This window comes from Lygodium microphyllum, chromosome 17 (assembly GCF_053477565.2).
Source record: "Lygodium microphyllum isolate KBCC chromosome 17, Lygodium_microphyllum_v1.1.10, whole genome shotgun sequence".
NCBI lineage: Eukaryota > Viridiplantae > Streptophyta > Polypodiopsida > Schizaeales > Lygodiaceae > Lygodium > Lygodium microphyllum.
This window is the reverse complement of record NC_141151.1, coordinates 23,901,954-23,928,174: the sequence shown is the minus strand read 5'-3', so window position 1 is coordinate 23,928,174 and position 26,221 is coordinate 23,901,954. Positions and strand designations below refer to the sequence as shown.

Sequence of the window (26,221 nt, the reverse complement as noted above, 5' to 3'; positions counted from 1 at the left end):
CGCACACACATAATGCATGTATGCACAGAGAGAGAGAGAGAGAGAGAGAGAGAGAGAGAGAGAGAGAGAGAGAGAGAGAGAGAGAGAGAGAGAGAGAGAGAGAGAGAGAGAGAGAGAGAGAGAGAGAGAGAGAGAGAGAGAGAGAGAGAGAAGTTTAGATAACTTCACTACCACTTGCCACCACCATTGTCATTGCTACTATTGCTACTTCATTTCCTAAAATTGACACTTCTTAATTACGTGAGAAACATATTTTTATGTATGTGTTTAGAACATGAAACTAATACTAACATTCATACTCCTATTAGCCTTTCGTTTATGCCATAAGTTAAATTGATAGGCAAATCATCAAATAGCGCATGTCAATTGTTGGGCATTAAAATTTCAACCTAGTTTGAGAGGTAAAATCACTATGGATGGGCATGACACAGTTAATTTAAGGCATATTATAGAGAGTGAAAAAGGTAAAAAAGAAGGGCTCTACATGTAATATGAAAATATGAAAAGAATAATGATTCCTTGTTTTTAAAAGATCGAGGCTAAAACCTTGCAAAAGAAGGAAAAATGTAATCTTAATGCATAAGAGAGTAGTCACACACATGTGGATGTACTTGCATAAGTGGGAACAATTGCCAGGCTTTGAAGCAGCCATGCACAAGTTTAGAGTTGAGCTAGAAGGATCAATTGGCTGGAGAAAAGGCTAGAATTTCATTTGGGCAAGCAAGTTGCCATGTGCATCAACTTCCCTTGGTTAGTGAAGTACCCTCAAAGGTAGCATACACCTTGGTAAAGTTTGTGTAGTGAAGTTTAATAACATGTGGATGATTTACTTAACCATTCTTAAGCTATGTGTCAAAACTTTTAGGAGTTCATAGAGTACCTCGAAAAAAATGGAGGTACTCCATGAACTCTTAGGAGTCCCTCCAAAAAATGGAGGTACTCCATGAACTAGTTTGAGTTTAAAAGAGATGCTAATCATCTATTGGTACATATTGTGTTCTCTCTCTCTCTTCAAGTTCCTTTCTCTCACCTCTCTCTCTCTTCTAGATGAATGTCTCTCTCCTCAAAGTCTCTCTATTGCAACTAATAGAGATGGGGCATACAATCGGTAGAGTCTCTCTCTTTTAGATGAATGTCTTCTTTCTCCTCATAGGGTCTCTCTCTCCCACTTGCTAGAGATGGGGTTTAGGCCAAGATTTGTTGCATGTGGTTGTTGCACTTTTACTCCAGGTTTCTATATGCTGCGGTCAATCGACTTGGCTGTGGTGTGGCTTTAAAAGCCACGACACATGCAAGTAAAATTTACTTGCAAGGGTGTACGAAATCAAGGTAATTGGAGTGTGGAAGATGGGGTCTGGGTCAAGTTTTGTTGCATGTGGTTGTTGCACTTTTACTCTAGGTGTTATACGACTTGGTTGGGCGTGGCATGACTCTAAAAGCCATGCCACACACAAGTAAAATTTGCTTACAAGAGTGCATGAAATCAAGTTAATTGGTGTGTGGATGGGTGGCCTGAGGCCTCTACTCCAAGTGACATTAGAGTTGCCAAGGCCCACGGCTTCCACAAGTCGTGCCTTGCTACCGTCAAAACTGAGGGTGGAGAGTCGTGTCTTACTGAAAGTGGCGTGTGAAGAGAGATCATACACTCTGATAAACAGCGCGTCTCTACATATTATTATAATAAATACTAAATGTGGTAACACGGAAGTCATAGAGTGAGTCTCAACATATCAATCAACGCATCTATATACGATTGCATGAGGTGAGGGCATTGATGTATGGTTTGTCAATTCGAGAGACCGAGAAATATAGTAGAATACGCACACAGAAGGTAGGAATGTTGTGTTTTTCGGTTATGAAAGATTCTTGCAGAGCATGTCCGTAATGGCTGCTTAGCTCTAGAATTTGCTTTTGAAAAGCTGCAAATTTCATGCATGGCTTAACCCATCCAGCCCTATTGACCATTGATTGCCTCTACATATGAAGAGAGAGAGAGAGAGAGAGCTTATGCAGGGGTCCTTATGCCATTTTCCATTCTGCACCAACTTAAGATCTGTTACCGAAATTGTTTCTTAGGACTGCCTTGCTATTAGAATTGTTTCCTCAGTGTAGATAATCCTTTTGATGAACCGATACAGACTAGTTAAGCTGAGACGGATGATGCAATGAATGGAATTTACTCGTGCTAGGAACTTTGATATCAGCAAACTGATTTTGAGGTAGCACAGAAAATAAGCTCTCAAGTATAAGAGATAATATGCTAGCTTAGGTGAGGTAAAGAGTGTGTCAAGCTTTCCGAGAGTATTCGCATCAGTATCATGGGCATTCTTTCAATCACTCACGTACCTTGGAGCACGTCTTTGGCTTTAACGGACGCATTCGGAGTGTGATTATTACTGATACGCCTCCTCATAGAAGAATTTGGCCGTAAGGATTTTATTTGTTTATTTATTTTTTTGGGGGGGGGGGGGGGGGGGGTTTGTGTGTGGTGGTGGTGTTCCGATTAGGCAATGAGATCTCCAGAGGCTTAACCATAATAACATATAATTGGTTTTATGATAGAGTTCAGAAATTTACTCTCTTGAGATTGCCAGAAAATCATAATATAGTTTGTTCCTCTCCAATTGCTGAAGCGCAACCAGATATTGACAAGAAACAGTATACTTTTCATGTCTTCAGCTGCATGAACATTCATGGAGATCCTGATTGGGGTGTTTTATAGAGCACATCGTAGAAGAGTCCAATGAATCTGAAGATCCACTGACAATATTCATATCCATTCACATTTATATTAAGAGTTAAATGAATTTGAACGTTCTGAGGCGTGAGGATAAGGCCATCCAATATATTGCATTCTAGGGTTTTTAAATGCTCGCTCACAGATACGAAGTATTTTGTCCTCTAGTTTTTTCATTTTTCATTGAAATATCTCAATCTTCAGTATTGCTCTCACCTTTTCTCAAGCAAGGTTGTTGGTGAATGCACATTTACAGCTTCTCTTCAAGCACTTGTTTACTGTGTTGGCAAATGAAGGGGTTTTTGACACAAGGTTGATAGGGCTCACCATGCTGCTCACTTTTTCCAAGTCGAAACGTCTTTGCAAAATGGGAATTCAGGTTTTAACAAACGTTCTAATATGGTGAACTGACATAATTCTCATTAAGGATTGAAAAGGCAACACTTGCACGGCCAAATTGACAATTTGCACTTTTTATCACCATTGAATTATTGTTAGGAAGGTCCAAAGGGTAGGCCAATAAGGCTTGGGAACCTTCTAATCTGAGGGCCAAATCCGTCCTTCTCTTCTGCTAGCATTGACCAATATTAATTACACTCTCCTTAGCTTTGCTGCCAAGAGAGGATAGATTAGGACAAGGTTTCTGGCACGTAGATGGGCACCCCGAATTAGAAAACAAAAGCGACTCCATTCTGTGATCTATTGCAGCTATCACCATTCAAATGCTAAAGGCTGAAGTCCACAAAGGTACATGTAATGTCAGCCTTCAGCCCACAAAGGTACATGGAATGTCTATGCTGCAGCTTGCTTATTGAGGACTTCAAAGAGCCAAAAAAGTTCCATAATCAGGAGAGTCATTGGCACTTTATAACCTTGGAGATGATCCTCTACAGCCAATTTATTTCAAACTTAGGCACACTTGTGGCAAGGTTCTAGCCCAACATAGCCTGAAGTTGTCTATCAATAGTGATCGGACCTTAAGCCGCACTCCTACAAATTGTAGAGTTCAGTCAATATCTAGAATGCAAGTAGAATCAGAACTGTGGAATTCCATCTTCAGTCATCCTCTTGTTTTTTCTTCTTCTGCTGGTGTGACTTGAGAGTTATGTCAAGAGGAGCTTTTGTCACTGATCGGCAGCTCCAAAGCTATATTAAGAGGTTTGGAGCCAGCTGCCACTTGCAGATCTTCCCCACCCACCCGCCCCCAGCAGCACCCAGCTTATATTACTCGTAAGAAAATAATAGCCTGCCATCCTCTTGTATAGCGAAGATTTTTGAGGAGGTGCTAGGAAGAGTCTTGTTGGTTGCACTGGGACAGTCAATGATGAGAACTAGGCCATCAAACTGAAGCTCAACTGCACAAAGTCTATGTGAGTGGGGACGACCCACTCTTGTGGGATTGCAATATCAGTCTGCAGCCATTGAGACCTGCTCCCTACTAGCTGTTGATGAAACTCCATTTCTATATCTTTGTAGATGTCCCTCTAGATCCTTATGAAAGGGATAGGGCCAGTGTCCTAGACACCCCAGTGAATGTGCTTGTGCTCCATGTATGGCCCATGTATCCTTGGCTTGCACATTCTAGATGGCTAGTTGCTTGTTAATGACTTGCCTTGCCCATTCTAGATGACTAGTTTCTTATCAGTCTGCTATTTACAGCTTGGGGGTCTATGTTCTAACACCTTACATGGGTGCAGCCAAAAAATTGTAAAACTATGCAGAAAAGAGGATCAAGGAACACTAGCTGGTGCAATAGTGAAGATCCACTTGAAAAGGGTCTCCAATCTCCCCTAAGGTGTAGTTTTGACATTCTTGGATACCCTCCTAAAGAAGAAGGTTTCAAGTTTTCCAACTTGGCATTACTCCTTTTTTTTTGCAAGTAAAATGTGGCTAAATATATTACTCAGAAGCTGATTACAATGGAGTGCTCATGCTCAACAGACTTGTTGGAGCTGATGCAAATCACAAATCCATCATGTATACAAGCCTCTCAAGGCAGTCTGGGGGGGATGGGGGCAAGAAGCCATGGATGGTGGTGTATCGCCATCTGGGGCTGCTTGCCTGCATCATGAAGAATAGGTCTTGGCCACCCCAAGTGCGCAGAAAGTGAAGACGCGGAGCTCTTGATGAGCTCGAGACTCACTCTGTACCTGTCTCACCGGCGGCAGAGGGAGTGGATGACGGAAGTCCAAAGTTTTGCCAAAGTTGCCTATATTGAAAGGCACTCCCCGCCAAAAACCTCCTGACAGTCTGCCTTCTAGATGTGCCATCCTGCAAGACTTCCTATGATCTGCCATACCTCTGAGTGGTTTGTTGTGGGCTCTAGTACTTGGCGGCTGGGTAAAGGCTCCAAGACGACCATTGTGCAAGACCCAGCCTCAATGATGAAAATTGTGTCCTGCATATTGGCCTCATACAAAAGGTGACGGCCCTGGCTGATTGCCTGCTAGCAAAAAGCCCCCCACGAGATACATCCAAGGTTGGCTGCCACACGGTGGAGAATACGGCAGGCTTCTCTTCACACGAGTTGTGCCACCTCGCAAGACCAAAGGCAGTGCTTTGGGGTTTCCAAGTGTTGTTGTGGGCAGTGGTTACACCCTCCATCTTGCTGCATCTGGGCTAGCCAACTCACAACCGCTAGACCTCCATGTGCCAAAAGCCAAAGGAAATACGACACCCTCCTCGGCCTCTAGCTGTCCCATAGGCAACGCCAGAAAGTTCGATGAAAGGCATCTGTGATGCTGTGCTCTGCCCAGTATCTGCTAAGTGAAGGTGCCCAGTCCATGTCCTCCTGCATTAGTACATGTCTACCAATCCTGGCTGTGTACTCCAAGAACCTTAGTGGCTTCTTGGCGACTACAGTGGCCGGCCATAGCCACTCTCCAGGGTTCCACTCCAGCTCATCAAGTGGCCTGCTCTCCCATATCTAGAGGCGCCACTCCCAGAACTCCTCCCAGGGCACATAAGGGTTCAGATGCCAGGTCTTCCCTTGGAGACCAACCACACGAATCCTCCTCCAAGGAAGGACAACAATCTCCTCATCTTGTTGCCCTTTATCAAGGACCAAATGCCCCACATCTTGCACAGTGAAGAAAGTCCCATATGGGGCACCGCGCACTTTACCTGTCACCTGTAAGGAGATACTTGCCGGTGAGAATCTAGTGGCCCCCACACCTCACCAAGCTCCACTGGCTCTTGGATCGGGGGGTCAAGCCACTCGTGAGGGATCGTTGAGTCAATCTTCCTTCTCCTCACCTCAGCTCCTCGCTGACAACCTGATTCCCACTGCAACACCTCTTGATCCACCATCCTGTACACCTCCCGCCACATCCTATTAGTACGAGTAGGGCTAGTCTCCCATCTAGCCCACTGGATGCGGGGGCGCTTGCCAATTTGTATCCTTTCCCGATCTCTGACTTGGGGGTTCTAGACCATCGGTTGGTGGTCTATCTCCTCCTAGGGGCCTCTGAATTAGGGCCTTGCGGAGGCCCTGCCACACACGAAGTAGGCTATAGATGAAGGAAGATCTGGGTGGTGTGATTTGGGCAGTCATGAAGATCCATCTCAAGGATGGCCTCCAACCACCGCCAAGCCTCAGTCTGCACTCCTGGAGACCCTCTTGCAAAAGGACCTTCCAGATTTGCCCTCTTGGTGTGAGCCCACGGACTACTAGCTTGCCCAAAAGGGCTAGGCTTTGGAACTTTGGGTCGATGATCCCAAGCCCTCCCTCAGACTGATGCCGGATGATGGTTGCTCATGCCACCTTGGCCCAAGAATCCCTAGAACCGTTTGAGCCAGACCAGAGAAAATTCCACACTAGGCGGTGAAGCTGAACCACACAAGACGAGGAGAAGCACCAATACGAGGCTATGTACCAAGCCGTCGCTAGGATGACCTGGTTGACCACCAGGGCTCAGCCCGCTGAGGAAAGGCGGATAGTGCTCCAGTATGTCAGGTTCCGTGTGATAGAGTCGAGAATTGGCAGAAACTATTGGGCAGGAGTGATATTGAATCCCACCTGGAACCCTAGATATCAGACGGTGTGTCCCCTGGACACCCATCTGAACCCCAAGTGGACGCCCCACTCCTTGCTAGAGTCTACAATTCGTAGGCCTCTTCAAGATTTGGGCTAGTAAGGCTTTGCTCTCGCAATCTTGGTCTACAATTCCTAGGCCTCTTCAAGATTTGGGCTGTATGATTACACCCCAATCCACCTTTAATGTAGTCGGGTTTCCATCTTCTTTGGACCAAATGAAGTTCCTAATAAGACACTTCACTTGGCCAGCTAGCCAATGCATAACTTGGAGAATGCCCAAGAGAAAACGATGTACTACATGGTCGCAACAAGAACCTAGTTGGTGACCACCAATCTCCTTGCTATGAGAGCCTTGTTAAGCTCCAATGGAGGAGATTCTAATTGATGCTTAGAAGAAGAGGTGCCAATTGCTGTCCTAAGGTAATGTTAATCTCCACGTGGCATCCAAGATATCTCACCCACAGTCTTGTGAGGAACTCAAGTGAAATCCTTGTGTGGTCACCATTCCTTTTGCCTAGTGTTGCATATGCAGAATCTGTAGGACTTGTGCCAATTAATTAGGGCACCCATTGCTTTGCAAAATATCTCCATGGCCACTACAAAGGCCCTAAAGTTACTCTAATCCGCATCTAAATACACCGACGCATCATCAACAAGCTCCACATCAAGAAGCTCCTTGAACACAAGGATGGGTAACTTGATACCTCTAATACTTGTGGATCTGTTTCTCAAGGAGGAGCTGATGGCCTCTACTACAAATAAAAGAAGAAGGGGCCTAATGGGTAGCCACGTCTCTTTTGTATTTGGATGTGGAATCTCCACTCTCTGTCTGGCTTTGTGCTGAGGAATAAAAATCCACTATTCCCCTGATCCATTGCCCTCAGAATCCCATCCTTAATAATGTGCCCCTCTAGGAACACCCAATCCATATGGTCATATGCCTTCTCAAAGTTGAGAAGGAGCACAATAAGATCTTGGTTCCCAGAGCAAGCAAGAGTGGTGGACTCCTAGAAGGTGAAGATGTTCTCCAAGATGCTTCGCGCTTTGACGGATCTTGTAGCTAGTTTCAAATAAAGTAGTTGGCCTCGACTATGTGATCTCCAATCTGTTTCCACTTTGCTTGGGAATGAGGTGAATCAATCCCTCAAAAAGTCTCTTTAGCATAGCCCTTGATGCCATAATCTCCTGGAAAGCAGAGATGAGGCCCACACTAATAAGATCCCAATAGCTCATAAAGAACAACTTATCCCATCCATCTTCTCCTTGACACTTGCTTGAAGGTAGTGCAAAAAATGTCGTCTCTAGCTCCTGCTCTGTAAAAAGAGTCATTAGGTGTATGCTTATACCGTCTATGACCACCCTCCTAGTGCTCTGCCATACTCTCTGTCCCTCTCATAGCCATGGGTTCTAGTTGTGGATCCAAGCAAGGGGGTGTAGTATTGTGTAGCCATGTGTCCTACCTCTAGAGGGCCCTATGAAATGTATCCATTAGCTCTCTTGAGCCTTCGTACACCTTGTCTAGAGTGTTTTGGCTTTGAGGTGTGAAAAAGTCTCTATTAATCCTCTCTCTAGACTAGGTCCAAAATGAAGCTCTTGCATGAAACCTGGCCTCTGCCATGTTAATCCTCTACAGTCTATAGATAGTTGAAGTCTCCTCCAACAATCCAAGAGTCAACCTTTGGCAAGCTTGTGAACACTTCAAACCTAAAAGAAACTTGCCCTCTGACTTCTGTTTGTGCATAGATGTTGAGAATTTAGATACGTGAACCTCTAACATCTAGCGTCTCCAACAATGCATCCCCTATGACAATGGTTCTATTATCTCGCACATAGGGCAATAAACTCGAGCGATTTTAGGTACACACACTTGCACTTTGTTGATTGAGTATTTCCATGTCCTCTTGCACGAAGAACATGGGCACTGATGGAGTACTCTCAATTGGTGAATGATCCTCCTAGGAGTACCCTTTTGTTGGTGCTATCATGAGAGGAGGAGAGCTCACACTCTTGTAGCAATAAAATATCAATGCATCCAATAAGAAAGAACATGGGCACTGATCGAGTACTCTCAATAGGTGAATGATCCTCTTAGGAGTACCCTTTTGACGGTGCTATCATGAGAGGAGGAGAACTCATACTCTTGTAGCAATAAAATATCAATGCATCCAATAAGGCTGGTTGTAGCTCTTGCTAAACTTTCAGCTTTTTGGGGCCATGTGCTCCACTAAAGTTGAGATTATTCGGGTTCAAGGTGTGAGGGGCATGCCCATGGAGAACTCTAGGGTTTGGCAAACATGTTCCTATTTAGTGTAGTCAAAGATGAGGAAGAGGGGGAACCATGTGAGGGGGTGATAGGATCGAGGTGTAGCTGAGAGTGCAGTAGATAGTGTGAGAGTGAGAGAGACAGAGTGAAGCACGACACCCAATCCAATAGACTGAAAGAGTGCAGAATGAAAGTACAAAGTACAATCCTTAAACCTTAGGGTTGTAGGGGGTGTTTACACCCGACACACGGTAAGTGCCCATAAGTGTGTAACATAAGCACATAAGCACATACGAAAATAAGACTATAAGTTTGGGGGAAAAACCCTCTCCTACCAAGAGTAAAAAGTGCCCCAGTGTCCTACTGATCACTGACACTCCCATATGAGCGTAGGCGTAAGTGAGGCGTGAGTCAAATACCCAACAAACCCCCCTGGAGTGAAGAGTGATCAAGAGTACAAGGATCATCCGCCACCAAAGGATATCAAATTTAAAGCATCGCGAAATGCTTCAAATTTGTCACGAGGAAGAGCTTTGGTGAAGATGTCTGCCACATTACTAGTGGTAGGACAATAGACAAGGCTGATATTACTTGCATGTAGCCTCTCTTTGACAAAGTGATAATGGATCTCAATGTGTTTCGTGCGGGCATGAAACATTGGGTTCCGTGCCACTGCAATGGCACTCTGACTGTCAGTGAACAAAGGAGTAGGCTCCGTAACAGATACATCCAGATCAGCTAGCAAATGTCTAAGCCATACGCATTCAACTGTGGTAGTGAAAGCTGCCTTGTATTCAGCTTCACATGACGATGTGGCAACAGTGGATTGTTTCTTGCTAAGCCAAGAAATGCAAGAAGAGCCAAGAAAGAAACAATTGCCACTAGTGGAGTGACGTGTATCATAATCACCAGCCCAATCAGAATCATTGTAAGCATGTAACTACAGTGGTTCCCCCTTGGCATAAAGCAACCCAAGAGATCGAGTACCCTGCAAGTAACGAAAAACACGCTTGACAGCTTGCCAATGTGACATACGTGGCTGATGCATATACCTGCTCAAAGCTGAAACTGCAAATTGTATGTCCGGCCTAGTGTTGCATAGGTAGATTAGACATCCAACTGTAGGAGCATATGTATGTATATCAAACAAATAACTGTCATCATGTAATGACAGTTTCAGTCCAGGTTCCATGGGGGTACAAACTGGCTTGCAATCCTGTAAGCCAAACTTCTCAAGAAGCTGCCCAATATACCTTGACTGTGATAGCCCAATACCTCGAGCATCATGTATGAACTGGATGCCCAAGTAGTAATGCAAAACTCCCAAGTCAGACATGTCAAAAGTTTGCTGCAAATTTTGTTTGAATGCTGAAATCTGATCAGCATGTGTTCCAGTGAGCAGAAGGTCATCAACATAAAGACATATAATCAGCATAGATTTCCCTTCTTTACATACGTAAAGGGTAGACTTAGATGAGCTGTCTAGAAACCCCTGACCAAGCAAGAAAGCATCTATTTTTGCATACCAAGCTCTAGGAGCTTGTTTCAAACCATATAGTACCTTTTTGAGCTTGCATACCAAATGTTCTGAGCCTTCAACTGCAAAACCAATGGGCTGCTGTACATAAACTTCTTGTGATATCCAGCTGATGCACTATCCAACCATAATGTGCAGCCAAAGCAATCATAGACTTGATGGTCGTCATACGGGAAGTAGGAGCAAATGTCTCCTCATAGTCAATGCCCTTTTTCTGTGCGTAGCCTTTAGCTACAAGCCATGCCTTGTATTTATCAATTGATCCATCTGCTTTTCTTTTTAGTTTGTAGATCCATTTCGTTCCAATGGCTTTCTTCCCAAATGGCAAAGACACCAAATCCCAAGTTTGATTCTTAGTGATAGAATCTAATTCAGCTTGCATTGTTGCCATCCAATGCACACTGTGTTGTGCATCCTCAAAACATTCAGGCTCCTCATTATCAAAAGTACTTGCTGTCATAACAAACTCCATGGTATGTGCTGAATCATCAAACGAGTTTGCCTTCTAGTATGACCAGCCATGGGTGCATCCAAGGGACTATCTTGCATAGTCTGCAAATACCATCTAGGCAACTGTCTAGCTTCCTGACTATGTGCAAGCTCTTGCTGAATTTTAGTTTCAGCATTATGCTGAATATTCCGATCAGCTAATGGTTGAATTTCTGCACTTTCCATAGGAGCAGCTGGCTGAACATTAGGTTCATTTTCTGAAGCTCCAGCTGAATCACCAAAAGTAATGGGCAGCAGCCCTTCAAAAACATCACGGGCAGCCTGATATGTGTCCAAACCAGCCAAGGATGATTCTGATTTTTCATCAAAAACAACATCCGTGTTGACCAAAACCTTCTTTGTAACAGGATCATAGAGTCTGTGGCCTTTGCTCTCACTAGTATATCCCAAAAAAATGCACTTAACAGCCTTGTTGTCCAACTTTTTTCTAAGTACCTGTGGAATATGGGCATAGGCAAGACACCCAAAGGTACGGAAGTGGCCAACAGAAGGTTTACGGCTGTTCCAAGCCTCAAAAGCTGTGATGGTCTTCAAGGCTTTGGTAGGGCATCTGTTCAAAATATGGCAAACACACATGACTGCTTCCATCCAAAAACTATGAGGCAAGCTCTTTGCCTTCAGCATACATTTGGCCATCTCCATGAGTGACCGATTCTTCCTCTCTACTACCCCATTCTGCTGGGGAGTATAGGCAGTAGTGTACTGATGGACTATGCCTTTCTGCTTCAAAAAAGAATTCAGCATAGAGGACATGTATTCCCCCCCTCGGTCCGACCGGAGAGTCTTAATTTTGCATCTAGATTGATTTTCAACAAGTGCACTGGAAGCCAAAAATGCATCATACACTTCTGACTTCTTTTTCAAACAGTAGACCCAGCAAAAACGTGTAAAGTCATCAATGAATGTCACAAAATAATAATAACCGCCCAATGACATTGTTTGCATAGGCCCACAAACATCTGAATGCACCAACTGCAATTTGGTTGTTGCTATGAAAGCAACATCACGGGGAAATGAGAAACGATGCATTTTCCCTAAAATGCATCCCTCGCATAAGTTCTCAGGAGGTCTCTCCAAGAGAGGTAAGCCATCACACATCTGAGTACGCTGCAAAAGCATCAAGCTGCCAAAGTTTACATGCCCCAGACGAGCATGCCATAATTTCGCCTGTATCATAGCAGGAGTAAGAGTGGATGTCAAGTATGCCGACTGATCTACTGAAAGAGCATCCAACTCATATAAACCATCACACAAAGATCCTGTCAAGACCAAAGTCATGTGTTCTTTATCTCTAACCATGCAACGGTCATCATTAAATGTGACCTGCAAACCACAACGTGCCAAAGAAGAAATAGAAAGCAAATTCTTCTTGATCCCAGGCACAAACAAAGCATCCTGCAGGCGGAGAATAGAGCCATCAATGGCTATGAGCTGAATCTCCCCAATACCACGAACAGGGTATGATGCATTATTGGCACACTGTACAGATTTCCCAACGGGAGATGCACTAACTGAAGCAAACAAATCTCTGCGAGATGTAATATGTCTAGAAGCACCATTGTCAAAGAACCAAGTGTGAGCATCTTCTGTAGAGCTAAGTGCTCTATCAGCCCAAGAGATGTCATAACTGCAAGTGTAAAAACAATAGTCCCTGTCCACAACAAAGGACGCGGACTCACTAGCAGTGGAAGGAGTAGTAGAAACAAACATTCCTGAATCCTTCTTCTCTTTGGCAATGCGCTTCCTGCACTCAATGATATAGTGGCCTGACTTCTTATAATAATGACATTTTCCCTTTTTAGCTTGCGTCCCCCCTTGTGTCTGATTCTGTGATGTGCCAGAAGTACCAGAACTCTGTGGAGCATTTTTCACCTTGCTGTTTTTGCCTTTCTGTCTTGCCACAAAAGCCTGCTCAGAGACTATAGCATCCACACCACTATTTTTTCTTGTTTGCTCCTCCTCTAGAAGCAAACTAACCAGCTGAATAAAAGTGAGTGGGTGCTCGGCAATCCTCATGGTGAGGTTCAATGCAGTATGAAAAGACAAGTACGAAGGAGGTAAGGAATTCAAGGTGGTGGATATCAACTGTGCATCCGAAAAGTACTCATCTACATTCATGAGCTGCTCCTGCAAGTCCTGAATCTTATTCAAGTGATCCTGCATAGATTCACCCTCATTCATCTTCAAAGTCTCTAACTGTTTCTTCAAGAAAGAGATCCGAGTCTCATTCTTTCCTGCAAACATATGCTCCAAAGTCAGCCATGCATCTCGTGAAGAAGATACTGAACGAATGTGAGGGATGATGGACCGCTGAACTGCCAAAGCAATCAGCGACAAGGCCTGTGCATCACGTGTATCCCAAGCTTTTTGAGCTGCAGTTCTTGGAGGAAGTGGCTGAGGTGGAGCGGGCTGAGGTCCCCGTTGTCCACGTGCCCCTTGAGGAGGAGGAGTAACGGGAGCTACAACTCCCGGTCGAGTTTTCTCTCCACCGACATAATCCCATAAATTCTTTGCCACTAATACATTCTTCATCATGAATGACCATAGCGAATAATTGTTTCCGTCCAATCTGTCTTCCTTGGATACATACATAAATACATCACCTCCATGATTTGCCATGATGACAAATTTCCAAAGACAAATGAGCAATGTCAAAGCAGTAAGGACTGGAAATCTGCAAATTTCCAGAAATTGCAGCAAGCACACTTCTGCAATTAATGTGCAAGGGTGTACTCTGTCAAAAAACTATCTCTAATGCACGCTTCCCAAGGTGCAAACAGTGCTCAGTAACACTGTAATATCAAAATCCCCAAAATTTCTGCCAAAAATGTGTTCAAAAACAGTCTTTCTGTGACTATAACTGCAGTTCATATGCAAATGTCCTCAAAATACATAAAAGCCCCAAAATTTCTGATGAATGTGCCCAGAAATTTGCATCAATCGTGTCCCAGACACGTATTCTGAATTCTATGCGTGCTTGCGTAGGAACCCCTCTGCCAGAAATTTATATTTGGAATAAAAAGATAATTTTTTTAAAAAAAATTACCTGACGTGGAGAGGGCGGACGCTGGTCAGGTCGCGGGCAGGCAGGGCAGTCGGCGCAAACTGACAGTCGGGCGGTTCTCAGGCGTGGAGTTGACGGGTGACACGCGGCGCAGCAGTAGACGTGTCAGGAACAGGCGGCGCCTCCAGTGGACATTAAAAGCCCCAAAATTTCTGATGAATGTGCCCAGAAATTTGCATCAATCGTGTCCCAGACACGTATTCTGAATTCTATGCGTGCTTGCGTAGGAACCCCCTCTGCCAGAAATTTATATTTGGAATAAAAAGATAATTTTTTTTAAAAAAATTACCTGACGTGGAGAGGGCGGACGCTGGTCAGGTCGCGGGCAGGCAGGGCAGTCGGCGCAAACTGACAGTCGGGCGGTTCTCAGGCGTGGAGTTGACGGGTGACACGCGGCGCAGCAGTAGACGTGTCAGGAACAGGCGGCGCCTCCAGTGGACATGTGAGGCGGCGCTCAGGCCTGGTGGCGACCGCGCCTGCAGCTGGCGAAACTGGTGTAGGCGGTGCTGGCGGGCAGACGTGCTGGAGGAGGACTTGTTGCGTGAGCTACAAGCTGGGCGCTGCAGGCGACAGCACAGGCAGTTGAGGGCGGACCTGCAGGTGGCTGGAGCTGTCGATGTGGAGCTGCGCGCTGGCGACCCTGCGCAAGGAGGCTGCCCAGGTACAGGTGGCGCCTTCAGCTGATAGTCGACTGCAGACTGGCAACTCTGGGGCAGAATTGCAGGGGCTTTAGAACTGACGGGGGCTGCAGACAATGGGGGCTACAGTCTGCAGATTGCAGACTGCTCTGATACCAAATGTGAGGGGGTGATAGGATCGAGGTGCAGCTGAGAGTGCAGTAGACAGTGTGAGAGTGAGAGACAGAGTGAAGCATGACACCCAATCCAATAGACTGAAAGAGTGTAGAATGAAAGTACAAAGTACAACCCTTAAACCTTAGGGTTGTAGGGGGTGTTCACACCCGACACAAGGTAAGTGCCCATAAGTGTGTAACATAAGCACATAAGCACATACGAAAATAAGACTATAAGTCTGGGGGAAAAAACCTCTCCTACCGAGAGTAAAAAGTGCCCCAGTGTCCTACTAATCACCGACACTCCCATATGAGCGTAGGCGTAAGTGAGGCGTGAGTCAAATACCCAACAAACCATGCAATTGATGCTTGGTTGCTAGTTTAGAGGACGATGTCCACTTTCCTAGACTACCATGTGGGTGTAGTAGGGTTTGATGTCCCCCTAAATTGCAATATTTGCCTTTATTAGCAAAGATGCTAGCTATGGCTCCATCATCAAGTAGTATTGAGTTATATGGATATGGGTATTCATATTCATCATCACCATAGCAATCCCAACCAGAATCATCATTCCATTTAGCATAGTCATTAGGATTGGTTTTAATTTGGACATCATCACCATAGTAATCCCAACCAGAATCATCATTCTATTGAGTACAGATATCACATGTATATTTTTCTCCATTTCAAAACCATTGGGAGCTTCTCAGAGTGGAAAGTTGTTGAGTGACAAAAGCTTTTGATTTTATCCAAATTGCTAGATTTTAATAGATAAATTTAGACGATGCCTTTTTGATGTTGTAACGTTTTTTTTCTAATGGCTCTTAATGATAAGAAGGGGGGAAATTTAACATCCTCCATAAATAGAATTTGTGTAAGTGCAAGGCTAGGGTGATGAGGTATATCTGAGGTAATAGCTGCCATAAATGTTTACCATAGTAGATTGATTATGGTGGATGCAAGTCAACTACTCCTTTGATAAGGTAAAAGGGGAACATGCTACAGAATGCAATTAGTTTACATCCTTGGATAGACATCTACAAATTTAGGTTTTCTCCCACCCAAAGCGCTTTGTTTTACATTAACACAATGTGAATGCATGGGTGATGTAAGGTGTTGTGCAAAGTGTTATACTCAAATAGAATGCTATGCTAATAGTACCACTTTGGTGCCCTCATTGGCAAATAGTTCACTTGCCTAAGCGCCCTTTTACAAGAATGGTCATTGAGATGCAAATGGAAGATGATACAAGGTTATGAATGAATCAGTATAATGACCATGATGTAAGCACCAAGAGAAGGATACCTCACCCTCCCACCAAGGGACAATGGAAGGAGAAGTAAGTACCCTCTCACTCCAACACTTAAGACACTCCTTGTATAATTCCTTGTACCTTGTATTTTTCCATCAGGGGGATTTCTGAGAGGTGTTATTAGTAGAATTTTCTTTTCTAAGAAAAAATAACTTGTGAATTAAAGGGCCTCCAAGACAGTCTCAAGGAAGGTTATAATTCAGGCTTGGGAGAAGCATCCTCCATGTTGGCCCAGAGTGTGGCAGTTGAGATGGGAATGTAAAACTATCCAAGTCTGCTTTAAACAAAATGGTAGGTACTGCAAGGTTTAGTTCTAGATTGAAACACAAGCAATGAGTGTAGTACCATATGAGACTATAGAACACATATACTTCTACTTCAATGAAAGTGCTTCAAGTGCTTTTATGGGTGTGTGTGAAACCAACCTTCCTTCTTGGAAAGGGTGGTGAATGACCTGATTTATCACAAGTTACAACAAGTAATATGTTCACAAATCTGAAAATGCACACTTCACCACTTAAGCTTGAACAACCAACACTTGATTGGCCCCAACAAGTAGTGTTCCTTGCAGTATTTCTTTAGTTTATATTGACAAAGGTTGAAGTACACTTACGATATGGACTAGTTTCCTTTAATCTTCAATACAATGGCTGTCATAAATGACTAGCAACACAAATTTGATTTGCCCCTTGATTGTCCCACAATCTGGGCACAATTGGGTCTTCAATCTCTTGCATGCGGGCCACAATAAATACAGAATGGGCTCACCCCTTGGATCATTTGTAAATTTTGTCTTGAGCTGCGACATCGAGTGTGGGGTCTTCATTAATTGGGCATAGATCTCGAGGTGGCTGAGAAACCCTAATTTCTGCTGTAAATTAGGGTTTCAATAGCAATCTCTTCAATTCCTCTTCACCGAACCTGGAAATGGCAGAGAATTGCTGAGGGATTATTGGTAAATCAGAGAGGAAGGGGAGGGGAGAGAAATGTTTGATTTTTGTCAACGTGACAAGTGGGCTAAATTTTCTGCCACCATCCTCAGAACCAACCAGAAAGCTGTCCCCTGCCACAAGTAGGGCAGGAAATGCTGTCACCCAGCTCAAGATGTTGTTGGCAGCAGCTGAGCACCCTTTGAATGTTGTCACTGCCTCTGGGTGGCTGGAAATGCCCTGAATCAGCTGGTGACCTGCTGTAACAGCCTCTCCTCAGCCTTCACAGACTCTACAATGGGGGGAATCAGCCTCAACCAGCCCCAACAGCCCTCTCTCAGCCTTGCACGGGAAAGTTTTTGGCCACTTGGCAACCTTCTAAATGTAATTAATGAATTAATTTTCAGAATGTAGTTTCTGAAAATTAATTAATTATTCCTTTATCCTTGCCCAAGAATTGGCTAATGCCCATTAATTGTCCCAAACATATATTGGCCTAGGACTAGCTTTAATGAATTAATTAATGCCTAGTCCCCAATGGCACCATTGGACATTTTAATGGCCTAAACTCAAATTGACACCAGGCATGGACAAGTATTTATCCAACATAACTTTACACAAATTTTTGCCAATGTCACCTGCCATTCACCTGAGGTACTTGGGCCATCATTGTGACTTTATTGACTTGCATTTCACATGTGTACAACTTAATAATGCCAAAGCTAAGCATTGAAAATACACATCCTCCTAATAGTGCGTTTTGCATTTTTAGGTATTCCCACTAGCAAGAGGTAGGCACACAAAGGTTGTAAGATAGTAATAGTAGGAATGTGTAGTGGACGAGAGAGTACAAGCTAGAGGGTGCCTTACTCAAATTTAAACATATATAGGTGGCAAGAAAGGTACTAGCTCGAGTAGTGTTAAGAGTGAGGCTCCACAATCATTGGACAAGAGGGTCTTTTGGGAAAGTGGGCTTTCGCCTCTTACTGCTCACTAAGATGTAGATGGCAACTCAGAAGTGAAGTGAATGTTGCATCTGGTATATTCTCGAGGGAGACAAGGAGCATTTGAGGATCAAAGTTCATAGGAGGGTTGGCAGACCAATCAGATAACCCCTTATGTGTAATGGGGGCTATCTGAGGAGGTGATTTTGAAGTCTTGTGACCAATGTGTTGACATTGATCAGTATAGGCACCTTGGTGGCGTGGATAAGCTGTAGCTGTTAAGAGGATGATCCCCTCTCGATTGTGGAGGGGGGGCACAAGTGGCCTCTCTCGAGGAACTCAAGTTCACATGTGGGTTTTATTCATGTTCAATAAAATCAAAACTATTTTAGCATAAATTTATTATTTAGTACTATTAAGTGCTATTTAGTATTTAGTACTATGAGGCTCTTATGAAACACATGCCCACTACTGTTATGTCTGCTTAATGGTGGGCAGGACACTAGCCTCTTATTACGGGATTTAAAGGATCCTCAACATTCTTTCAGGAAGTTCAATAAAACTTCATCCCAAGCTATTACTGTATCCATTTCTCATTTAGGATTCAGCAGGTCCTTCACCTTCTCTTTTTCTTTTCTCTTCCTGTCTTCTAGCCATTTTTCGTCCTATTGAATAACACTTTCTTTCTCTAAGGGTTTTGGGCGGCTGACTGCCCTTGGCCTTTGAGTGATACTTGTCATCAAAATGATTGGACTTCTGGTAGTGTTGACAATAGCTATTTTTCTTGGGGCTAGTTTTCCAAGGGGAGGAAGGAAGGATATTAGTATACTCGTATATATATATATATATATCTCTTGTACTCTCTCTCTCTCTCTCTCTATATATATATATATATATATATATATATATATATATATATATATATATATATATATATATCTCCCTTGGTGCTCCCGGTTTCAATCTTGGAAGGAGTTACTTTGTTCCTCACTATTGGACAAGATCTTGTTGTTTTTCTTTTCATCCCTTGCTTCCCCTTTTTATTGGTGAAAGTCAAGACCCCCTCTAAGTATGGGAGATGGGATTTCTTGTGAACTTGATCAAACAACACTATGAAATGAAAAAGTTGACATTTAAATTTTTGGAAGGTGATGATTGGGGTTGTGAGATAACTTGCTGCATAAAATTCAAATATTTAGGTGGGCAACTTGTTCATAGAAAAAGTGACTTGATTATCATCTGACTTTGATGGGTCGATTGTGGTGAATTTGGCAAGTAGAAGCTGATACTCTAATAACTTGATAGTCTAGTCACCCCCCTCAATGATTGGGGTACATCTCTGCCTGAAACTGTACCTGAACTAGGTTGCATCCGGTTGGAGGTACAAGCACACAATCAGATAATGAGCCATCATGCAAATTGCAAAGCAATTGAGATGACCACCATAATGGGCAAACGGTCATTGAATACTAGTTGATCCTTCCCTGCCTCTCATTTGCCATCTAAGTGGCTAGGGGGTAAGCTAATTGGTGCGTATGAAGAGGCAACAAACATTTGTGCATGTTTGGGACTGAGGCCTATATCTCCTCCTCTGGTGGGAGATCCAAGTGGCTTTATAAAGCACTCTTGATGGCTATCCCCTGTCCCTCCTCTTGTTTTAATAGTTTACATGTCAGAGTGGCCAGCCTAGGAGCCTAGATTTGTTTTCTTTTTCTTTTTTCTCCCTGAACCTTTTCATTCTAGCGCTTTGGGCCTTTAACTAAAAGGAAGAACTTGAATTGGGCCAAATATTTAAAAAAGGAACAGCAGCTAGCCTATTTACAGATAGGTGAGATGCAATCTGAGAAGCATCATAATTCTTAAGAAAAATCATATTCTGATCCTCACATTCAGAATTGAGTCAATTCAATTAACCATGGCATATAGTCAAATTGATTAACCATGGCATAATGTAGATCATCCCTAATCTTTCAGTAGAATACTGACAAATCTTATCTCCACACTTGTGGTTTTATTACAAGTTTGTTTGTCCCTGAGGTGAATAAACAATTCTCCTGTACTTACATGGGCATGGTATGGAAATGCATTGTTGGGATCCTTTTCATACTGTATGGCTAATACATCTTAGGAGACTGTTTTTGGGCATCACAACCCAGTTAAGCCAGGCTGAATATTGTGTTGTATAGGACTTTTGAGTTCAGAAAGGTGTAAATCTCTTCCTGACAACATTAAGAGCAGAAAACCTGTATGTAGTAAAAAAAGTGTTGAAACATGGTTCAGACTAACCAGACATGGAGAAATGAGAGCATCGAACATTTTGATGTGTGATATCAAGGTCATGTTGTGTGATATCAAGGTCACCATTTGGTCATTGATTGCGGCATTATCTATTACTATTGTTTAGTGGTCCTAATATATTAGCTCTCCAGTCCACAGTTTCTCAAAGAACATGTGCACATTGCTTCTCAAAGCACATTTTTTTTTGAGGTGATCTGACACGAGCTGAGCACTTCTGAGGCACATGCATATGGATGTAGAAGGATGATGAAACTCTGTGGCTTAATAGAATTATGCAAGTTTCTATATTTCAATCACAGATAATTGGGTGTTTAAAAAACAAAAAAAATTCAAGTTGGTCATGTCAAGTCCAGCGAGCTGCACCTATGCTATGAGCTTAATTGTTGTGTGTCAGTAGTGATATAATGTAACGTTGCTATTGATTTATATGTTCCAGTCTGTCTATAGCTCTTATATCCACTGTAAAGGCCTTGCACAGACACTGCCAATGTCAGAAAAGATGTTTGAGCATGCAGAAGAATCTTCATTTGGAAGCGAGCTTGCAGAAGAACATTCATCTACAAGTGGGACTGTGGATGAAGATTTAGCTGCAATTGAACACACAATAAAACATTCAATAGATGGTCCAAGTTCCTTAACGGAGACTACTTTAAGACATAGAAGAGTCTCTAAGGTTGACAAGACAGGTTCAGCAAATCTCAGCTCTATTTCAAGTAATCTTCAAAATGGCCACTCTCAAGACATGGTCACACAAAGTGCAAATTTGAAGCATGTGGTTCGACCATCTTCTCCTGCTCACAAAAGGAGCAAAGAGAGCCCATTAAGCTCAACTGCAATTTTTCATCAGGTAATGCATTTCTTTTGTTTTTCCCCTTTTTTTTTGAGTTTTTAAAGATGTGGAAATGTGCTGTCCATTTTGCTTGCCTTATAAAGGCTACAACACATCAAAGCATTCAATGTTCAGTACTATTAAGGTGACCTTTTCAAAGGACATAACATTACAGTGTGATGGTTTATTGGGGTAGGGTGGGATGAGAACACTATGACATTTGTTTCAAAGATGAAGTGAGATTGTAAGCAAGGAGGATGGTGCAGGTTGGATCGAATATGACCCTAAGCCCTAGAGAACCAGAAACATGAAACTTTAAACGTAAACCATAAACCATAGCCTTAACTTTTTCAAGCAAACCATGTTAATTCAAACTTGTCTTGAGATGTTTTTGTCTTGACATATGCTATTTCTTGTAGTACCTATTATCTTTTGGAACTAGCTTTAACAAACTATAAGTACTTACTTAGGGGGTGTGCAAGGACAGTTTCTGTCATTTTTGACTTGTTTTAATGTCTTCCCTTCATGCAGAAGTTTTAGCAGAATAAAAATGATGACTCTTTGTGCTTTTCAGAGTCATGCAGGGCTTTTTAATCTCTGCATTGTCATTCTTGTAGCTGTCAACAGTCGGCTTATTATTGAAAATTTGATGAAGGTAAATTGTCATTTGCACTTCAGTTTGGTATTGAAACCATAATTATATAATCTTTACATGAGGACTTCTTAATTGATTGTGCTTATTTCCCCAACTGCTTATATTTCTAGTTTTCTGCAGTATGGTCTGCTTATTCATAGTGGCTTCTGGTTCAGCTCTGGATCATTGAATGAATGGCCACTTCTTATGTGCGGGTGAGTAGTCTGCATGTGCAATTTTCTGAAGTACAAAAATGCAACATATTGTAGGTGGTTGTTGATCTGGTCCTATGGGTCTGAATTACACTTTGTAGCATCTAACGACCTTGTGTAATAAGTTTCTTGCCTATATATATTATGCTGCTCATGGCCGTCTTATTTTATCTTGTTTTCCCAAGAATTCAGCTGGACTTTGAAGAAATTAAAGCCACTTTTAACCAAACCCAAAATGGTATTCTATCATTTAGAATGTCTGAAAATGTACAATTATCCCTCTTTTGTGGGTTAAAAAACCCTGATTAAAAAAAGGACATGACTGCTCTATAGTAGTGCCCATGTACAAGAGAGGATGTGGAAGAAAACCCAGAGTGGTGGCTAGTAATAATAGTGTGGAGGAAAGCACAAAAAGGCTTTTCATCTTTCTTAGATCCTCCACAAGTCTCTTTGGAGTCTCCTTATCTGAATAATGCCAAGAGCCACATTCTTGAAGGGGAATGCACTTCAGTAGTGGACTGACTGCCTTTTGAGGAAAGGCAAGGCATCAGCGACATGGGTACTCTTCAAGCAGGTTTTCTCTTCTTAGTGGCTCACAAACAATTTTGAGTTAGATGTGACAAGGTTTTGGCATCAGTGGGATGCTACTCAACGTGCTGATATGGATGAGTACAATAATAAGTTTGGGGCAGCCTTGTTGATAGTTAGCTCTTTTCGTGAAGCCACAATGGGAAAGCAAATTGAGACCTATTGTTGTGGTCTACCTGAAGAAATCTCTGACTATTACATGAGGACAAGAGTGACCAGCATGGCACAATTGAAAAAGAGTGCAAATGTAGCAGGTGCATTGTTGAAAGAAGACACTTCTACTGTGAAATCCAGCAAGCCTGACGTTTCAAATAAATCAGAGAATGTAGGGAAACCTAATAGGCTACTGTTGCATGCAGGCACATAGTCTAAAGGGTCAGCCTAAAAGGTCATTAATGCATGGTAAAAATCCTGCTGAAAGGAAGGGTATTTTTTGTTGCAAAAGATGCTTTATTTGTGAACAAGACTGGTATATCATGATGCGCATGGGTCAATGACAACTGCAAGGATAATTTTGAAACGAGGAGGGAGCAGAAAGACAAGAATCCTAAGCCATCAGCTAGATTAGAATTTGACTTAATTGGTGAGCAGCCAAATGGGAATGCTATAGGGTTATATGCTGCAATTGGGGGAATTGATGGGCAAGAAAATTTTGGTATTCTTTGATTCTAGTGCTTATGCTAAATTCCTTTCTCCTAAATTGGCAGTCAAGTTGGGAAATGGGTCCTATGGGTGAGGCTAGTATGATGTACCCTAGGCATGCAAAGCTAGTCACCCCTCATTGGAAAGCCCTTTATTCACATGCAGGTTTATATGGACAGCAAGGACTTTCATATTATGCCTCTTGAGGGTTGTAGTTCTTTGTTGCGCATTCCATATTGTCACAAGATTCATGCAATGATGAGTAAGTACAACATGAAGATTGCTTGTACGCATGAAGAAAAAGGTCATCGTTTGGATGTTAAGCTGAAGGGAGAGTCGCTTATCATTCTTTCAACTTTTGCGATAATGTCAATAATGTAAAGTTATCTTTCTATGTACTTGGTTAACATCCTTCTATGTTACGTATGAAAAGTTATCTTTCTATGTTACTTGGTTTTTGCAAAGGATGTTACTTATGAAAAGTTAGTGTTTTAGTGCTAAGTTAACACGGAAAATTTTCTTAAAATAGTTTTACATTTTGTTTTTTGACTCTTCGAGAGCCAAAGAATCATTCCATTGATCTAATGTCTAATACAACACCATCAAGCTGACCACCATATAGATGTGAACTGCTGCCCAACAAAAAGAAATCACTAGTTAGGTTAACGAGGTGTTAGAAAAGGGTTGATTAAGGAGTTCATCACCCATTTGCTCATTTTTGCTCTTGGTTTAGAAAAATGATGGTTCATGGTGCATGCATATTGATTTCTTTGTCCTAAATAAAAACACCATCAAAAATTGTTTCCCTATACCATGAATTTATGATATCGTCGATCAATTAGAGGGAAATGCAATTTCAAAACTCCCTTTGGTTTATATGAGCTCTTGGTCATGTCATTGGGCTTTTTTTCCTGGGAAAAAGTGACTAATTATATTACTCAAAAGAATTTTACAAAGTACATGTGCTCAATAGTCTAGCTGGAGTTGTTTGAGAGTCAACAAAATCATATATACAAGCCTCTTAAGGAGGTTTGGGGGGATAGAAGCCTTTTTCCTTTTTTCGGGGGGGTGGGGGGGGGGGGAGGAGGGGGGGATGGGCAGGGAGGGGGGAAGGGGTGTGAAACATCCCCCTAGGATTCAACCTATACATGAGACATGACACAAGCCAAACTCACCATAAAGGGGATTGGACATTAGACTCACCTCCCAGCCATAGAGCCAATGAGCTTACCTGTGAGCCCGGGAGCTAGTAGCACTTTGGGCTACGACCACTTCCCAAGGATTGACATCTCGTACCACTAGCCCACAGCATCCCTGTGTATGGATGCATTGGTCAATGGCCAAGAGTCCAAGAGTGGTGATCACACAATGAATGTGTACAATAGGGCCTTTAGTCCTATAAATAGGACTCAGTTTCCCTAACTCCGAAATGTCCTTAGTGCATTTGCACTAAGTCACTTCGTAACCACTGTGTCCAATGCTACTAGCACCCATGTGGATGTCTAGGGACGTAACTTTTCCTCCCCATGAATGATTGCTATTCTTAGCAATATCCTTGGAGACAAAGAGAAGGATCGTACAGACTCCCAAGTACTTTCGCCTCTGGGTGGTTTTTCTTCTTGGTCAAATAATTTGGATGAATGGTCCAAGTGGATTGTTTAGTCCTAAGGTCAAGAATCTATTTGGGAACATAACAGGTAGTATCTTCAAGCTGCGGGACTTTCTCAGTTAGGACAATCTGCTTACCTTGTCTGAGTTGCTATTTTAAACGATTCATGTGGAATATAGGAGGAACTCGGATTTTCAAGGGTAAGTCCAATTCATAGGATACACTACTTATCTTCTTGGTAATTTGGAAAGGACAACAATACCTTGAATACAACTTGTAGCACTTGTCCATAGTCATTGAATCAAAGTTTTTTGGGACTTTAAGGTAAATCCACATGAGCCCCTCCTAGAGCTCTTTGGGAGTGTGATATTGGTTACCATAAAACGTGGCATGATCTTGGGCCGTTTTAGTGCATTTCTTTTAGCAATCATCAACATCTCCTGCATATCATGCAAAACCATAGAAATGCTACTCCATTTTCTATCGGGAATTTGTAAAGGATGTAACATCCTTACGTGTTTATGCCGTTCAGCCTTATTAAGTTGACAATGTAGGCACTTACGCACATAAGACTCAACCATAGTCTTAATATGTGGCCAATAAAAATAATGAGTAACCGAGGCCAAAGGATTGGTTAATGCCAGGGTGTCCAGTGCTCAACGCATCATGATGCGTGTATAAAATTTCCTTTTATGTATATCTTCATCATTGTGCACACACACTTTGTCTTGTTTAAAAAGTAATCCATTACGAATGGGATACTTTTTCTTTATCTTTCTCTTAGTAGCCAGCTTTCAGGTATCTGGACCACCAATGCTTCTTGGGCTACTAGGTCCCTCTTGAACTAGTTGCTAGATCTTACCAAAGTGACGATTATTTTGGCAATGCCCTTTGAGAGAAAGATAGAAGTTAGTCGAAACTTTGGAGAAGGATAAGGCATTGACTTCTAAAATTTGACTAAGAGCATTGGCAACCATATTAGTTGCACCCTTTCTATAGCAAATTTTGAAGTTAAACTCTTACATAAGCTTTGCCCATCTCGCCTTACGGCTAGGGAGATCAGGTTGATTACATAGGTATTTCAGTAAATGGTGGTTTTTCTGAATAATAAATTGGGCACAGTACAAATAATGATGCCATAATTTTAAGCACATGGATAACCGTCAATAAGTCCTTCTCTTGGATGGTATAGTGTGTTTGTGCATTAACAAACTTATGGCTCTTGAATGCGATAGGTCAGCTATCTTGATAAAAGACAACACCTAAAGTATAGTTGCTCGCATC

At 42.6% G+C, this 26,221-nt stretch overlaps 1 protein-coding gene across 3 annotated transcripts in view; it reads left to right on the top strand.

The window, feature by feature from the left end:
- The first annotated feature begins 1,632 nt into the window (after positions 1-1,632).
- The window catches only part of LOC148021688 (diacylglycerol O-acyltransferase 1-2-like), a 217,241-nt gene continuing 192,652 nt past the window's right edge, over positions 1,633-26,221 (top strand). The window contains exons 1-4 of one of the 3 annotated variants that reach the window (XM_087697180.1): positions 1,633-1,762; positions 20,860-21,270; positions 21,827-21,907; positions 22,028-22,101. In XM_087697180.1, coding sequence (XP_087553306.1) covers positions 20,911-21,270; positions 21,827-21,907; positions 22,028-22,101 — 515 coding nt within the window. In that variant the 5' untranslated portion in view covers positions 1,633-1,762; positions 20,860-20,910. Of the gene's footprint in view, positions 1,832-1,930; positions 2,428-20,859; positions 21,271-21,826; positions 21,908-22,027; positions 22,102-26,221 lie in introns of those variants that run through there. The other 2 variants (XM_087697179.1, XM_087697181.1) reach the window with 2 other exon arrangements.